This window comes from Panthera leo, chromosome D2 (genome assembly GCF_018350215.1).
Source record: "Panthera leo isolate Ple1 chromosome D2, P.leo_Ple1_pat1.1, whole genome shotgun sequence".
In the NCBI taxonomy this organism is placed as follows: Eukaryota; Metazoa; Chordata; class Mammalia; order Carnivora; family Felidae; genus Panthera; species Panthera leo.
This window is the reverse complement of record NC_056689.1, coordinates 86,885,704-86,902,774: the sequence shown is the minus strand read 5'-3', so window position 1 is coordinate 86,902,774 and position 17,071 is coordinate 86,885,704. Positions and strand designations below refer to the sequence as shown.

At 60.7% G+C, this 17,071-nt stretch overlaps 2 protein-coding genes across 2 annotated transcripts; both read right to left on the bottom strand.

The window, feature by feature from the left end:
• Nucleotides 1-4,018: 4,018 nt before the first annotated feature.
• Nucleotides 4,019-7,169, bottom strand: VENTX (VENT homeobox). Its single transcript, XM_042908588.1, has 3 exons — nt 6,866-7,169; nt 4,904-5,064; nt 4,019-4,830 (listed from the first exon to the last, which is right to left on the bottom strand). The coding sequence occupies exons 1-3, from the start codon at nt 7,167-7,169 to the stop codon at nt 4,450-4,452; spliced, it is 846 nt and encodes a 281-aa protein (XP_042764522.1). The 3' UTR covers nt 4,019-4,449.
• Nucleotides 7,170-15,272: 8,103 nt separating this feature from the next.
• On the bottom strand, nt 15,273-16,573 carry UTF1 (undifferentiated embryonic cell transcription factor 1). The gene is made up of 2 exons (XM_042908744.1): nt 15,991-16,573; nt 15,273-15,869 (listed from the first exon to the last, which is right to left on the bottom strand). The coding sequence occupies exons 1-2, from the start codon at nt 16,571-16,573 to the stop codon at nt 15,385-15,387; spliced, it is 1,068 nt and encodes a 355-aa protein (XP_042764678.1). The 3' UTR covers nt 15,273-15,384.
• Between the last annotated feature and the right edge of the window lie 498 nt (nt 16,574-17,071).

Sequence of the window (17,071 nt, the reverse complement as noted above, 5' to 3'; positions counted from 1 at the left end):
CCCTGGGAGAGCTGACCCACCTGACCCTCTGGAACTTGGTGCCCAGGGCCCGGGGAGGTGGGGGGAGGGGCCGTGCACAGTGAGGCCCTGGGCAGGGAGGGAGGGAGAGGGGAGAGCCGTGCGTTTTCCGGGCCCTGACGCAAGCAGTAGCTCTTTGGCAGATAAGTACTGGCCAGGGCTGGCCCGGCCCCAGGTCCCGAGCCAGCAGCCCCTGGGCCCCGTGGGCCTCGCCGCCCTCCCGCCCGCCCGCCCGCCCGGCTCAGCAATGCGCTCAGAGAAGGTCTTTGTGCCCCAATCTCGCAGGTGCGGGGGTGGGAACGGGGTCCTTGGCTCAGCTCGGCCTGTGACTACATGTGACAGCGGCTGCTGTGTGCCCTGCCCCAAGGTCTCTGCCTCACATAAAAGGGGCAGGCCGGCTGGCCGAGGCAGAGTCAGCAGAGGGGCTTTCCTCCTGCTCCATGCCTCCGCTGCCCACTCCGGCCGCCCAGGACTGGCTAGCTCCCCGACCCTCGTCCAGGACCCTCGCCCAAGAACGTTGCCAGGACTCTCACCCAAGACCCTCGCCAGGACCCTCGCCAGGACCCTCGCCCGGGACCCTCGCCCAGCACCCTCGCCAGCACCCTCGCCCAGGACCCTCTCCAGGACCCTCGTGAGCTGCTCGCTGTTCCTTTTTCCTATGCATATACTTCTTTGAGGGTCAGGCCTAAAGAGGTGTAAGGCATGGGAAAATGGGGCAGCGAGGTCCTCCCCCACCGTGGAGCTGCTGCCCTCCTTCTTCCCTGGGGGACAAGAAGGCTGGGTAACGTTGGCTTTCATGTGCGCCCTCGAGGTGTCCGGACCATGTGGTCAGGTCCTGCCCCTGGCTGACATCTGCCCCCAGGGCTCAGGACACCTGCTGCAGAGGATGCCATGGTGATTTCTGCTTCCTACCCCTTCATTATAGTTTTGTAATCATGGGTGTGCGTTGATTTTCTGGCCAGAAATGTCAATAAAACTAATTTTGCGTGAACTTAAGTGTGACGTAGTTCTGACAATCAGAGTTTAAATCAAAGCTGCTGCGGCCACACAGCAAGTGGGGTGGGGGCACGAAGAAGCTGCCGCGGCCTTGAAGGAACTGAGTGAGAAATCGTGGATGTGAAGGGAGCGAAATGGCTCCCAGGCTGGGAGGGTGCAGCCGGCTTTCTGAAAACCGGGGCCAGCCGGGGCAGGTGTCCCCAGGGTGCCTGGGAGCAGATGGCGGGGTGGGTGGGCCAGACCTTGCCCGCCACTGGCCCCTCGGGTCAGGGTGGGGGCCCTCGTCCCAGGAGCCTGTGGTCTCAACTTCCTGGTGTAGCAAAATGGACAGAAGCCCTGCTGAGAGGAGAGCTTAAACAATGATTGTTGGCCTTTGTCAGCTAATCGGCCCAGCAATTACAGGCGCCCCTTTATCAGCCGTGGACTGGGCCGGCCTGTCCCTAATCTCATTTGGTTGTCCTTCCCTCCAGGACCACTGCCTCCTGGGAAGGGATGGGCTGGGTGGGTGGCAAGGCAGGGCAGCCTCCAGGAGACCCTCCCAGTGCCCGCTGCCCACCCCCCCCCCCAATGGTGCTTGTCCCTGTAGGTGGGGGTGGGGCACTGGGGGCTGGCTCCTGGTTCCACTCTGTGTGGAAGCAGCAGACAGGGCTCAGCTTCTGGGCACAGGGAAGGGGGTCCCTCAGCATCGTCGCAGCTAGAGGTGGGGTCTTTGGCTGACTGGGGGTCACACGCTTCACCCCAGCCCTGGGGTGGGGGCCCCTGTCGACAGCATGGAACTGAGTGGGCTGCTCCTTGCGCAGGGAGGACGGTCCACTGGGAGGTGGGGCAGAGCCATCCAGGTCCAGCCAGCTGAGGAGCACCTGAGGCAGTCCCGGGGCCAGGACTGAGGCTGGAGAGGCCCTCAGAAGCGCCCACCAACAGGTCCTCAGTCCTGGGGACCTTTTCCCCCCGGGCAGTGGGGCGGGGCTCCGGGGACCCCTCCCAGTACCTTCCTTGGGGAAGGGGTTTCTGTTCACCTGTTCCCTTGCCGCTTGCAGATTTCTGCGAGCTGGACCTGAGGGCACTGCTGGGCGATGAGGGACTCCTGGGGACAGCCCCTCCTCTTGCCCTGGGCGCCGTGAGATGGGATGTACGTGGACACTGAGGGCACTGCTGGGCGATGAGGGACTCCTGGGGACAGCCCCTCCTCTTGCCCTGGGCGCCGTGAGATGGGATGTGCGTGGACAGTCAGTGTCGCAGCAGAGAGAGAGCTGCATGTTTTCACCCTTGTGGGAGTGCGGGGGCTGCACTGGTACAGCAAGCCCATGACTTCCACTCTGCCTTCAGGGTTGTGGGGGTGGCCCGACTGAGAGCCCTCACCCCTGGGGCCCACCGCCTCTGGTCTGGACGTGCCCCCAATCTAGCCACTTGCTGTGGTTTTAGACGGAGAAGTTCTCAGGGACAGAAGCCCCATGTCCACGGACCCACCACCCGGCTCCACAGCCAAGATGTTGCGTCTGTGCTCTGTGCTCTGTTGTGTTGCCCTTGAACCCCGTGAGCGAGAGTTGCAGACATGGGACCCACAGATCATCACTGTCCCTCACCTGGTCCTGTGAGCAGAGACGGGTGGGCCAGTCCTGGCAGACCGGAGGCCTCCCTGCCTCACAGCTGTGCTCATGTGGCTCTAACCAGGGTTCACCTGGATGGCCGGGTCTCCCTGCCCCTCTGACAAGGGACTTCGGAGAAGCCCCGGCTGATGTCCGTTTTCTATCAACAGGAATTTAGGTTTTTGGCAAGACTATTTCATAGGTGCTAGAGTGTCTGAGCCACAGGGGGTGGAGCCCCTGCCCTTCTGAGAGGCCACGCCTCTGTAGGGGAGGGCTTAGGAAGCATGTGTCCTTCTGTCCACATCCCTAAGCCCATGGGGACTACTAGTCACGAAAGCCATTCGGGTTACAGGCAAGACCAGGCAAAGGCGTGTCCACTGCTCAGAAGTGAGCCAATGTTTCAAACATGTGATGCCCCAAGCTGGGCGAGTGGATCCTGGGCACACAGGAGACAGCAGACCCACCTGGTCGTACAGAACACAGAGCACACAGGTCACACAGGACACAGGATACACAGGTCACAGGACACACAAGTCACACAGGACACAGAGCACAGGGGTCACAGGACACAGGACACACAGGACACAGAACACAAAGGACACAAACCATAGAAAACACACCATGACTCAGTTTTCCCTGGAACAGCGGGCAATTTGGAAGTAACAAGGTAGGAAGACACTCAAGTTTTAGGGGTGTCGAAGGCAGCAGGTGGGTTTGAACCAGAGGTTAAGACAAATGAAAACACGAGCCTGAACAGTGTGTTTAAGTCCTGACCACAAGAAATCCTGGGTGGACAGCATGACAGGACAGCAGACGTCCCACTGCTGCACAGCAACCCCCAGGAGGGACACAGAGTCCCTACGGGATGGTTCGGTCCACCAGCGCCTATAACTGGTCCGTGGCTTTGCCGCCCCTGCCAGAGTTGGTTCTGGTGCCCGGGCTTCCGCTGCTGAGACTGGGTGGAGAAACTCTGGGCCGAGAACCCGCCTAGACAGCAAGCTGGGCCCTCGGGCTTCAGCCTCCTTCCTTGCAGGCGCCCAGGAGGCCAGACTGCAGCCCTGCCTGGCCACAGGGAGCGCACAGGGCTGAGCCCCGAGCCAGATAAGACACAGGTCTGGACACGCTGTGAAGAGCGGAGCAGCACACAGCACGGTGCCCCGCAAGACGTGGCCACGGAGGGACCTTCCACGTGGCAGTGGGCAGAGCCACCATCCCCGTTCCCTTCTGGCTTCCCACTTTGGGGTCACTGTTAGCACGGAACCCAAACCCCAAGGTGATAAAAACAAACATCTTCACTTGGCCCGAATCCCTCCGTGGTTTCCATGGTTACACCAAAAGCTTATGATCATACAGCACAAGAAAGTATCCATCCTGACTTCTAAGATTTTATTTTTAAGTACTCTCCACACCCAATGTGGGGCTCGAACTCACAACCCCAAGACCAAGAGTCACAGGCCCCACCGACTGAGGCAGCCGGGTGCCCATCTTTATTTTTCCAACACTTTCCATTGAATAAATTACCGCTGTATCATATGCTACAAGCCTGACACTTGGCGAGTCCACTTTTGGCACTGGATTCTGTTGGCTGACCCATCGTGTGTGGTTCCTAAACTGAACCTGCAGTAGTTTCCAACGAGGGAGTGGCTGTAAGAGGTCCTAAGGAAGGTCAGGGTTCCAGGTCCCCCCTGTGGAGACCCAAGGCTCACGCCAGATGTCACGGTAACAGCAATCGCTGGTGAGCGTCTTTCCAGGGAGATACCGGGCACAGTTCCGCACACACCTACTGTGTCTGTGTCTGTGGCGGTGTGTGACACGTTCCAGCTGCAGGCCTCTGGGCCACCATGCTTCCTCAGACGGCATCCTTGGTCTGGGGCAAGGCACACAGGCCCCAGGGACCCCTGGACAAAGCTGGGCCCAGTGTGTGCACCAGGCCCCCAGGGTCTGGGAGGCAGCACACTGGAGGCTGTCTGCTGCACGAGGCCCACGTCAAGGCCAGGGAGGCTTGTTCCACTTGGCAGAGGTCCCAGAAGGAGCCAGGGGGCCATCCCAGAGCCGGAGGCCCAAGCGGGGAAGCCCAAGGGTACAGTGGTGGTAAGCTACTGGCCAGGGCAGAGAGTGGCGGGCAGAAAGCCACTGGCGTATAGAGCGTTCTGGAGAAAGGGCAGCTCAGCTGAGAGTCCTGGAGCTGATGCTTGTGCTTCATGCGGCGGTTCTGAAACCAGGTTTTTATCTGTGGGGGAAACTAGATCAGAACAAGGGCGAGAACAGCCACCGCCCTGGCCCATGCGTCCCGGGCCCCTCACCTGCACTTCGGAGAGCCGCATCTCCCGGGCCAGCTTCCGGCGCTCCAGGGGGCCCAGGTAGCGTTGGTGCTGGAAGGCGCTCTCCAGGGTGCTGACCTGCTCCGCCGTGAAGGCCGTGCGGACCCGGGGCGCCCGCCCGCTGTCGGCCTCCTTCCTCACCCCTGAGGAAGGACACAAGGCACTGAATCCTTTAGGATAAAAGTGCCACTCACGTGGGACCTGCTCCCCTAGCTCGGAAGTGCCCCAAGCTCTGTGGCCACAGGGACGAGAGGAAAGTCTGGGCCCCCCTCCTTCACTTTCACTGCTCTGCTGTCCCTTGCAGTCCTTGCACAAATGTGGATGAGGGGGCAGCCCCTCCTCCCCTCCCAGCTCAAATGTGGGAGGGTGGCCAGGATGGGAATACTGGAGAAAGAGGATTCTGGAATGGAACAGCGGTTCTGATGCAGCCCCTCACCCTTCCACTGGGGCACGTGGTCACTTCCAGAAAGGGAGCCCCACACATCCTTCCGGAAAGCAGTTCCTCTGGCTGCTCACAAGGAACCTGAACCCAGTCGGCAGTAAGGGCTTGGGGCCGTGGTCACAAGACCCCCAGTCTCCCCTGCCACCAACCATGCGTCCGTGGCCAGTCTGTGTCTATCTAAATCGGCGGTGGCAGATGGCACTAAGTACCCTGTGTGGTGAGGAAGGTCACCTGTCTTTTCTCAACACATGTTTGGCCAGAATGTCAGATTTTACCAAGTCACTTTGAACACATACCTGGGAGAGTGCAACAAGACAAGACACGCTTTGCTTTGGAGGTGGGGGTGGGGAGAGTGGAACTAGTCAGTGTGAAAGATTTGATGACTTGGTTGGCTTTTTTGAGGTGGGGGGGCTGGTTGCAGAAAATAAATTTAAAATTTCACTTCATGGAAGTATAAACTTTTTCCATAGGATTATTTAAACTTTTTCAAAAATGAAGGGCGCTCAGTCAGTTAAGCGTCCGACTTCAGCTCAGGTCACGATCTCATGGTTCTCGGATTCGCTCTGTGCTGACAGCTCGGAGCCTGGAGCCTGCTTCCGATTCTGTGTCTCCCTCTCTCTCTGCCCCTCCCACACTTGTGCTCCCTCTCTTTCTCTCAAAAATAAAAACATTAAAAACATTTTTTAAACCTTTTCAAAAACGAAAACTTACAGATAATATCAACCCCACTTTGACTAGGCAGGGCTTTAAACTTAAAAGCAATGATAAAGTCACAAAGACTAAAAGAACAAACCAGGTTTCCTGAGCAAATGACAAAGGGTTAGACCAGGTTTAGGAAGCCACCAAAACCTCCAGGAGCCAAGCCACAGAGGCACTGGAATCCCTGTGAACCGAAGTGCCAGGGCTGTCCCCGACCCAAACCTGCAGGGGCTCCAGGCTGCCTGTGAACAGGGTCAACTCTGCATGCCAAGCCGAGGCGCCCAGCTTTGAGGGGAGAAGCACAACGACCCCTCTGAACCCGGCAGGTTTCATTTAAGACGTGCGTCCAGAGCCCTGTGACTCGGGTAGAACTGCCCCCCCCCCCCCCCAGACTTGCTGCAGAACTAGAAAGTCAGTTGCACAAAGGCACCAATGTCGCAGTCAGGGCTCACAGGACAGGAGTTGCAGCAGCGGTGGGACACAGTCCACAGGCAGTCAGGCCAGGAAGAGGCCAGGGGGTCAGCCCTTCTAGGAGGTGGGGGAGGAAGAGGAGCCCCTGGGACTTGAGGAGGGAAAACCCCCGTTGCGGCTTTCGCCTCCGAGAGGAAGTGCTTACTTGCCGGGGGGGGGGGGGGGGGGGGGGGGGGGGGGGTCAGGTGGAACCTCAAATCCCAGCCCCCACCTCCAGCCCCAGTACCCAGGATGTAGTGGGGAGTGTTAGGGCCTCCCTCCTCCCGAACCCTCCAGGCTCCCGTCCCAGTCTGGGAAGAGGGGAGCACCCTCCCCACCCATCCCACACCTACCAGCTGCAGGTGTCCCTGGCGCAGACACTTCCGAGGGCTTCACCTCCTCCACACCCACGGTCTGGGGGAGCTCCCCGCTGCTGGACACCCTGGCTGGAGCAGACAGGCTCCCCCAAGAGAGTTCAGCGGGCCTGATGGTGTGTGCCGGCCCCACGTGGCTGCTCCGGGAAAGCCAGTCCACTGAGCCAAAGCTGGACGGCTTGACGCCACTGGGCAGGGTAGAGGAAGGAGACATGGCTGTAGGGGGCAGACTGTGGAGGTGAGGCGCAGGGTCCTCCGAGGGTTTAGCAGGGCTGAGCTGCATTTATGAGCTCAGGAGGAGGGAGGGGCAAGCAGGTTTGCAAAGACCGCTCCAATCCTCCCCCAGCCCAGATAAGTAGCACCTAATTGCTTCCAATTCAGAGGCACAAAGAAGGCCATTCACACCTCCCCCGGCTCCGAGATGTCTGGGCAGGGGCGGGGCTGTGTCCACCAGTTCGGGAAGTGGTGCAGGTTGGGGACTTGTCACATCTTTTCATCTCCTCCCCCCACCCCCCAGCTGGCCTAGGCTTGGGGAGGGTGACGATGGCCCCCCTCGCAGCCTAGCACTCCTGCTGGAGGCTTGTCCTCTCCCGAGGTTGGCCCTCCAACCTGCCCTTTGGATCTGCATTGCCAAAGGTGACAGGTGTGCGCACTTGAGGGAGAGGATGCTTCAGGTAGGGGGAGTCAGCATTACTGCTCCCAGGGCCGGGTGGGCTCCCAGGCCAGGAGTCCCCTGCCTCTGGCTGTTTGGGTGGGATCCCGGAAGGGGACTGTGACCAGGCGGCGGGCCGCGTAGGGCTGCCCGGGGAGAACCCTCCGGTCCCAGTTGGCCCTTCCCTCTCAAATTGTACTCGGCGCCCCCCCCCCCCAACCCCATTTCGCCCCAGGCTTCACTTTGGGGCCCTTGAGTTGGATTCCAGTGACAGGAAGGAGGGGCGTCTGCCCGCCGAAGGCATGGAGGACCCTGCGGGGAAGGACGGGGGGAGCCACTGCCCTCCACTGCAGCGCTGTCTCCACGGTGGCCGATGCAGGCCTCGAGCTCCGGGAGGGTGCAGGAGTGACTGGGCTGCACAGGCCTCCCCCGCGGGCGCTCCAGCGAACCTGCCGGGGCCCTTCGGGGTCACGGACCCCGTCCACCTTCTTCTCCCCCCCCCCCCCCCCCCCCCCCCCCCCCCCCCACGCGTCTGTCTCCAGGACACGACCCCAAGGACCAGCCCGAGCCGCGTTCAGGGCGACCCGGGGCAGCGCGGCGGGAGCACCGACAAGCGGCGTGGTGGCCCTAGCCCACAGGCCGGCCTCCCGGGGGCGCCGGCGCCAGCCTGGGCGGGACCGCCAGCCTCTACGCCCGCCCCGCCCTGCGGGATCAAAGGCCCCTGGGGCCTCGCGGGGATTAACACCCCCAGCCCCGCCTCCCGAGCCCCCCCTCCCCCCGGCCGGGCTGGGGGGTGCGGGGGCGGGGGCTGGGGAGACTCCCGCGGGCACAGCGGGAACCGCCAGGCGCTGACCCCGGCCCGCGAAGGGTCAGAGGAGGAACCGCGACGCGCCAGCGGCAGTGAGCCGTCCCGCTACCTGGGGACAGAGGCCCCGCAGGTGGGGGCCCGCACCGCTCACGGGGGCGGCGCCACACAAACCCGACCAAGGGAGACACCCCTCCCCCCCAAGACTGCTCAGGCAGCGCGGAACTGGCCCCAGAAGCACCTCGAGAGAAAGAGGAACGCTCGTGGGGAATTCGTGTGTGGTGCGCTCACAAGCGTTAATTGATGAGATGCCAGAATTCGCGCACGCCACCCCGAAAGAGCGCCACACCTTTGCAAACCCAGTTTTCTCGTCTTCATTTCCAGTCTTTCAGGTCCCCCCCCCCCCCCCAGCTCTGCTGGGCGAGTCCTCACTAAGGGGACCCTCCGGCCCACACATTCCCAGCTCCCGGCTTACACCTTCCCCTACCTGAACCACCGCCCCCCCCCCCCCAGCCCCCGCCGCTGCCAGCTGTGCCTGCGGTGGACCCTTCCTCCAGCACCTCCCTGGGCTCAGGCCCCCTCTCCCCTCATCCGGAGCTTGGTGGTGCTTCTCCCCTCCCCGCGGCCGTCGGGGTCCCCCCTCTCCCCGGCATCTCGAGCCAATGACGAATGTGTCACCCTAACCTCAGCTTCCTCACTCTGGGGCTGCAGGCCCTGTCCCTGCGCTGATTCGGGGACCTACGTCCCCAGGTCTGCTGCCCCTCTGCCGTCCTCCGCCGCCTGCCTCCGAGGCTCGCGATCAGATGCGAAGTGGCCTTGGCTCTGACCGCTGACCTCGCCACTGAATCCCGCACCTGCTCGCCTCGGAGACGGGGCTCCCCGCGCGGAGTCCAGTCTATCACTCCAAAGTCCTGGCAGCCCCGCCCCCAACTCGCGTCCAAAGTCCCCATCCCCCTGACCGGACATTCCTGGCCTCAGCCCCCCGCCTGGGCTCCGGGTCCACGGTGTCCCGCCGCCCAGACGCCTCCGCCCCGCCCCGCGCCGCAAGGGCCAACCCGGACGTGCGGCCGACGGAGGCCGGCCCCGCCCAAGACCCCCTTCTCCACGCCATTAGGAAGTGGGGAGGAAGGGGCGGGTGCGGGGGGACGCCGGCTAGTCCACTGCGGCCGCAACGCTGCCCTTCCGGTCCCCAGACTCACTCCAGCGCCGCGTGGCCACCCCAGCCTCTCGGGGAAACCAGAGCCACACCGCGCGGCCCGCCCGCCACGCCCCCACGTCGGATCACCCACGGGGCGGCTCCTCCCCTTCCCTCTCCACCCCTCCCCCTCCTTTTGCCCCCCCCCCCCCCCCCCCCCCCCCCAGACTTCCCTCGACGGCCCCCTGCCCTTCAGACGCCCCTTCGGCCGGCCTCCCTTCCCGTGGGAGCTCCCTGACTTCCCTGTTTGTGCTTCGGGCGGAAAGAACCAAGGTGTGAGCGTGGGGCACTCAGCTGGGTAATAGTCTGGGAAGAGAGCAGAGTGGGTGGGGTGTGGGATTCCCAGGCTGCAGGTGTGATGAGGCAGAGGCCCCCTCCCCCTCCCCTCCCCTGCCCACCTCGGTGGAGAAGCGAGTTAGTGTCAGGGCCAAAGGACTCCCGACCTTCCAGCTCTGTTTACAAAGGCAGGTGGGAGGGGGACGCGGGAGTTCGGAGAACCGCAGGGTTGATACAGGTAACTATCTGGTAGAAGATATAACCAGAAAACCAGGCGGGGTTAATCAGGTTCCATTGCATCAAAAGGAAGTGAGACCTACTGTTGATCTCTTTAGGGATCTGACGTTTTTGGGGAGGCCGGAAGGGCCCTTGAAGGACTATGTCAGAGCCGAGGGCTCAGAGAATAAGGGAAGGAATGGAGTGTCCGCTGGGTGTCCTGAAGGTGAAAGAAATTAGACTCACTGTATAGGCAGGAAAACCCGCTGGAAGGAACAGTGGCTTGTCGCATGTGGGTAAATGGCCAATGCTTGCACCCCAAGCAGACTCCCCACCTACTGGTGCTGGGCTGCATCTGGGTGTGAGGCCTGGGAAGAAGACCAGGACCGTCAGACTCAGGTCCGTGCCTGGGACCCAGCAGGGCTTGGGTCTGGGCCAGGTGAGGAAGGGAGTCTCACGCTGGCAGAGCCACGGGTAAAGCGGAAGAACAAAAAACATGTTAGGATTTCTCTGGATTCAGATAGCAAATGACAGTTCTGGGAGGCACTAGCACACGGATGTGAATAGTGAGCTGCCTTGCTGGGCATCATGGGAAACAAGGTGAGGGCTGGCAGGGGAGACTTCTGGAACATTGGACTCACTGTTGGATTCGAATGCACTTGTTTGATGGATTTGACAAGTGTCTGGGGGAGCTTGGCTGCCGCAACAGGGCACCACAGACTGGGGGCTTAAAAGGACATTTCTTCCCCTGGCAGCTGGAGGTCCAAGATCAGGGTGTGGTGCGGTGGGGTTCTGGTGAGGGCACCTCCTGGCAAGCCGATGGCCACTCCCTTGCTGTCCTGTCTCAGAAAGCACCAATCCCAACGACGAGGCGCCGTCCTCAGGACTGAGTCCTGTCCCAAAGGCCCCGTCTCCTGACACCATCACATTGGGGGTTAGAATTTCAACATACACATTTTGGGGATACAAACATCCAGTCCATAATACAGAACAATATGGCTTCTAACAGAACAATTTAGCAGCAGAACCGGTGTGGAAGGTTAAGTAGCAGCCAGTAATATGGTCAAAGCGGTCGGCCTCCAGGGTGCAAAACCAGAGGAAGAAATCACAGACACTGAACCTGGAAAGAAAGGGGGAATTAGGCCTCTGGTAAGACTGAAGGAATATAGGAGTTTATCTTATCTCATTATAAATCATATGAAGGATAAGCCAATTTACCAAAATCTTAGATATGTGTTCTTTGCGAAAAAAATGATAGGTCAAGATCACTCAGACCTGTTTGCTTTGACTTGGAAAAAGATGCAGGTTTCAGAGCCCCAGCAGAGTCCAAAAGCAGCAGGTTTGAGAATGTTCCAAAGATCAATGTAATTAGGGAAACAAGCGTGGAAGAGACAAGAATCTGGACGGACAGACAATGACAGTCAAGAAGATGACAATTTCTTATTTTAAAAAAATTTTTCATTTATTTTTTTTAATTTACATCCAAGTTAGTTCACATATAGCGCAACAATGATTTCAGGGGTGGATTCCTTACTGCCCCTTCCCCATTTAGCCCATCCCCCTCCCACACCCCCACCAGCAACCCTCTGTTTGTTCTCCATGTTTAAGAGTCTCTTGTGTTTTGTCCCCCTCCCTGTTTTTATATTATTTTTGCTTCCCTTCCCTTACGTCCACCTGTTTTTTATCTTAAAGCCCTCATATGAGTGAAGTCATATCATATTTGTTTTTCTCTAATTTTGCTCAGCATAATATCTAGTTCCATCCACGTAGTTGCAAATGGCAAGATTTCATTCCTTTTGATCCCCGAGTAATACTCCGCTGTATATATATGCCACGTCTTCTTTATCCATTCATCCATCGATGGACATTTGGGCTCTTTCCATACTTTGGCTATTGTGGATAGCGCTGCTATGAACATTGGGGTGCATGTGCCCGAGAGGACAGGAATTTCAAACATGAAGTTACGAAGGAAGTTTATCTCTGTTAAATTTTTTTATTTTTATTCATTGATTGATTTTGAAAGAAAGCACGAGTCAGGGAAGGGCAGAGAGAAGACAGAATCCCAAGCAAGCTCCAAGCTCAGCTCAGCCCGACTCGGGGTTCAGTCCCAGCTACCATGAGATCATGACCTGAGCCGAAATCAAGAGTAGGACACTTAACCGACTGAGCCACCCAGGCGCCCCAAGTTTGTTTTTTTAACTGTTAATTTTTAAAAAATGTTTATTTTGAGAGAGAGCGCAGGGGAGGGGCAGAGAGCCAGAGGGAGGGAAAGAACCCCAAGCAGGCTCCCCCAGTGTGGGACTCCCATCTCAGGAACTGTGAGATAGGGATCTGAGCCGAAATAAAGAGTCGGGCACTTAACTGACTGAGCCACCCAGGTGCCCCAATCTCTGTTAAGTTTTGAGGCACAACTGGACATCAGAGAGAGTGCAGGTACCAGAGCTAATTACAGATAAGGAGTGTCGAGCTATTCGGGAGTAAAAAAGCAGCCCCGCACATTGATAGGGTTATTTGCCTACTTGTAGAAAAATGCATTTAACATTGAGGTGTTCTCTTGTAACCAACAGATTGATCACCAGATAAAGGTTACTTCACAAGGCCCTGGACAGCACTGGTCCTTGACGGATCAGCAAGATGTGAAAACACTCCTTCTGGTTCCAGCCCCAGAATGCAAAGGTGCTGGGCTGGGCTGGGTGGGCGGCCCCGAAGCTGGGCGGAGAGGACCCTCAGCCACAGAGCTTCTCCGGCTGAACTGAGGAAGGGCACAGGCGATGTGCACAATCCCTGGCCCGCAGGGCAGCACAGAACAGAATGGCACGACGGGGAGCTCCATACTAGGCGGGTGGGTCGCCCAGGCAAGGAAGCAGTTGGGCACGACAGTCACTCTGGCACCTGCCAGAATGCGTGCTGTAAGAATGGTCGTTGAAGGTGCACACTGCACAGCCACTCGGGTGGCTGCTATAAAAAAAAGTCTCTGCGTCAGCGAGGATGCAGAGAAACTGGAACCCTTGTACACGGTTGGCGGGAACGTGAAACAGTGCAGCCATGTGGACAACAGTATGGAGATTCCTCAACAAACTAAAAACAGAGGGGCACCTCATTGGCTCAGGCGGTTGAGCATCCGGCTTCGGCTCAGGTCACGATTTCGTGGGTTTGAGCCCCGCATGGGGTGAGCTTGAGCCCCGAGTCAGCACGGAGCCTGCGTGGGATTCTCTCTCTCGCTCTCTCTCTGCCCCTCCCCTGCTCATGCTCTCTCTCTCTCTCTCAATAACAAAGAAAAAAAAAATTAAAATTAAAAAAGAAATGAAGGGTATGAATCTGCTGTCCAGGGGCTCCTAGGGAGAGGGCACTAATCTGAGGAGTAGTCCTAGGAGACCCTGCCCTGTGCTCGTGGTCAGGCCCAGGGAAGGATTGCTAATGGCCAGTGAAAGCATCGCCACTGTGGCGTGTCTGTCCCGGTGCCCAGAACCAAGCATAAGACATGCACATCACAGAACAGGGTGCGGACACGCCTCACCTCACTGACCCACAATATAGCCCCGGACGAAGGGGAGGGACAGCGAGAAGGGATTTGGGAATCTTTGGGGCATCCACAACAGCAGGTTTAAGGAACAGAGAACCCGGCCAAGCAGCTGGGTTGAGCCAAGGAAACATGAACAGCCCAAACTCCCTCCTCAGGCTGGAAGACACGGAAGATGGGCAGAGAAGGTACGTTCAGGTTCCTTACTCCAGCACGAGGGGCCTGAGGAGGCCATGGGATGCACCCCATTTGTAAGGTGGGCAGTAAGGCAGATGGGTTTTCCGAGGTGCCTTCAAGCCTCTCAAACTCGATGACCTCCACAGATTTCTTTCAGCCACAAAATAGCCTTCCTCCAGGGCAGAGGGTCCCCGGGCATCACCCCCACCCCGGGAGGCTGACATATTTGCCCCAGCCTGTGGTTCTGACCTTCCAGTGGGAAGTGGCCTGTGGGGTGGGGGCGGGGGGGGGGGTAGGTCTGCAAGCTGGAATCACCCCATAGCAGGTTTTTGGCAGCCTAGACACTCTCAGGGATCATAGCATAGACAGCATCGTGAAGCAGAAGAAAGTGTGTCTTCAGGGAGGTGACGCTTTGAGTCACTTTTATGGTTTTGGTCTCACAGAGGCCCCAGGACCTGCCATAAATATACAGCCACGGGTGGGCTCAGCTTCTGGGGTCTGGGAGACCACTCCTGCTCCCATTTGGGGATCTCTGCAGGCCAAGGGTCCAACTGGGGTCTCTTCTCCAAAGATTCCTGAAAAGGGCTTGGGGGAGGGGCTTTACCCCCCACCCCCACCCCAAGCCCCAGGTACTGCTGGAACCTTGGAACACAGGGCCAGCAAGAACAACTATTTAGCTTTGTGGCCTCGGGGCAATCACTTGTCCCTGAAAAGAACCCCTACTTGGTGGAACTGTATTGTTATGCTGGCCAGTTGCCTCGGGCTACTTCCTTATCTCCCCAGGGCAGGAGCACCTCCCGGCCCACCCAGTTCTCATTCGTTGGATCCACCGAAAGAGGGTGGGGCTCAGTTACTACTTGGAAAATGCTCCCAGGGCAGTTTTGGTCAAGTCTCAAATCTGCAGGACGTGGTCCTCGGCCAAAGTCTCAGAGCCTGGGCTACCCACAGCAGTCACTTCCCCAGGGACAAAAGGAGCCCCTCTACTGGTATGCATTGGCTGTCCTGTTGCCAGCTGCCTCTAAGGAGTCCTGCTTTCCAGAGCCCAGCCAGAAGGTTTAGGCCTGACTGGGGTCAGGGTGGGGCTCTGAGCACACCCTACCGGCAGCTCTGGTCAGGCTGGGGGAGCGTGCCCACAGTGGAGGAGACCCTCTAATGCCCCAATGGCTCAGGCAGAGTCTGGTCACTGCTATTTTCCCTGGGGGTCCAATCTCCCCCTGGTCCCGCTCAGTTGGGCTCCCAGGGAGGGCAGAAAATGCTCACCCACCAAGGCTGGGCTGGTGCAAAGTTCTGGCGGGCAGGGTCTGGGAGGCTCCGGGGAAAGCCAGTGTTACAAGGACCCCAACTTCCCATTCGATGTGCCCTTGCCTCCTAGGGAAGGTCCTAGTCAGCATCCCAGCACGCCCCAAGGCACAGACAGCCCAGGCCCTCCACCCCCCACCCCACAGGGAGACATTTTAACCTCCGCCCGATCTCTGCAGGCCGTTTTAGTAGGGACCACTCCTATCTAACACAAGACGTGCACGCGTTCACAGAATTATATCGGGAAAAAAACAATCTTTTTATTGAACATACCTAGACTTGGAGTAGGGGAGGGCCGCAGGATGGGGTCAGGGCGGAGGGAACGTGATCGTACAGAAAGGATCGGGGCAGCCAGGCCTCAATCTCGCGGGTCGGCCAGGACGCCTCGCTCGGCGGCGGCGCTGCCTAAGATGAAGCCGACGGCCAGGGACACGGTCTGGTCGAAGGAGCCGCGCAGCTGCTCCACGTGCTGGTTCAGGGTCAGCAGCTGGTCGCGCAGCGGACCCAAGATGGCCACGATGTCGCCCAGGTGCCCCAGGGTCTGCAGAAGGGCGGCGTTCAGCGACGGGGGCGCGGACTGCGGGGGCGCGTGGTTTTCGGGGCGGCCGGACGGAGAGTCGGGGTCCTCCCGGGCGGGATCTAGGGCCGGCGGCGGCGGGGATGCCGCGGCGCGGAAAGGCGCGTGGTCCTCGGGGCGGCCGGGCGCGGCGGCAACCGTGGAGAACGCCGTCGGGGAGCCGGGAGCGCGCGGTGCGTCTGCAGACTTGGGCGGCGTCGGGCTGAACCTCAGCGTCCAGGCAGGGTCTGCGTCGGGGTCGCGGGCGGCGGGCGGCGGTGGAACGTCTGGAACGCGGAGGGGGCGTCGGGCCGGGCTCCGGGGCCTCGCCCGCCGCGGCTCTTACGCCCAGGGGCCCCTGCTGCCGCCCCGGCTCCCCCACCCGCCCCCGCCCCCGTCCCCGCTTACCCGGTCCCGCGGACGAGAGGTGCGCGGCGGCGGCCGCCCGGCGGCCGCGCGGGGGGCGCCCGGGCCCCGGGGAACGGCGGCGGCCGCGGCGGTGCCCGTTGTCGCCCAGCAGCCCCATGAGCTCGCGGATCTGCGCATCGAATGGCCCGGACGGCTGGCCCTGGGCGTCGCGGAGCTTGTCCTTGAGGAACTTGTAGCGGCGGCGGCACTGCGCGGGCGTGCGCCGCACCTGCTGGCGGGCCAGCGCGGCCGACACGCGGCGGTAGGTGGGCAGCGCCTGGCGGCGGTCGAGCAGCAGCGCGCGCCACACGGTCGGCTGCAGCAGCGTGCCCAGCAGCAGCTCCGTCTCGCGGGCGCTCCAGGGCGTGCGCTGCGCCGAGCCCGGGGACACGGGCGACCCGGGGAGCCCGAGGGACCCGAGGGACGCGGGGGACGCGGGCGCTGCCAGCGCGCCGGGCGAGGCGGGCCGCCGGGGCGGTGTCCCCGGGGCGCCCCCGGCCGGCCGCAGCTCGGGGTCGGGGCTGGCCGGCGACGCCGGCGCGGGGGGCGCGGGCGGCGGCGGCCGCCGCGGCCGGAGCAGCATCCCGGGGCCGGCGGGGCGCGTGGGGTCGGGGCCGCGGCCCGAGAGAGGCCGCCTGCACGGGATCAGAGGGTGCACGCTCGCCGGAGAAGGAGCGGGAGCCGGAGCCCGAGCGAGAGCCGCGAGAGCCGTCGCGGGTCTACGCCGTACGCCCCCGCGCGCCCCGCCCCGTCCCGCCCCGCCCCCACCCAGCCAGCCGACTTCAACTTGGGCTGGCCCGGGCCCTGGCCAGGAACAAACCACAGCAGCTCTACTTTTTAAACTCTGGAGTTGACGAACTAAAGGATACGGCAGCTTGCCCGAGGCGCGCAAGGTTCGATTCGTTTTTACGCATGTGCCGTGCCCTTTCACCGCCGCGCAGACCTAGCCGTGGAACATTCCAGCTCCCAAAGGCGCCCCCGCGCCCCTCCCATTTGCCTCAGGCGCGTCCCCGCCAGTGGTTCGCGGAGGCGCTGGTGTTTGGGCCCCGCCCCCACCTGCCGTGGTTCTGGTGTGAGCACC

Excerpts from the sequence above, each read along its gene's own strand:
- UTF1 (XM_042908744.1), bottom strand. The coding sequence starts at position 16,573 with ATGCTGCTCCGGCCGCGGCGGCCGCCGCCGCCCGCGCCCCCCGCGCCG. Across the intron at positions 15,870-15,990 it reads CCTCTCGTCCGCGGGACCGG|ACGTTCCACCGCCGCCCGCC; the intron begins GTAAGCGGGGAC and ends TCCGCGTTCCAG.
- VENTX (XM_042908588.1), bottom strand. The coding sequence starts at position 7,169 with ATGCAGCTCAGCCCTGCTAAACCCTCGGAGGACCCTGCGCCTCACCTC. Across the intron at positions 5,065-6,865 it reads GCCAGGGACACCTGCAGCTG|GGGTGAGGAAGGAGGCCGAC; the intron begins GTAGGTGTGGGA and ends GTCCTTCCTCAG. Across the intron at positions 4,831-4,903 it reads TGCGGCTCTCCGAAGTGCAG|ATAAAAACCTGGTTTCAGAA; the intron begins GTGAGGGGCCCG and ends TTTCCCCCACAG.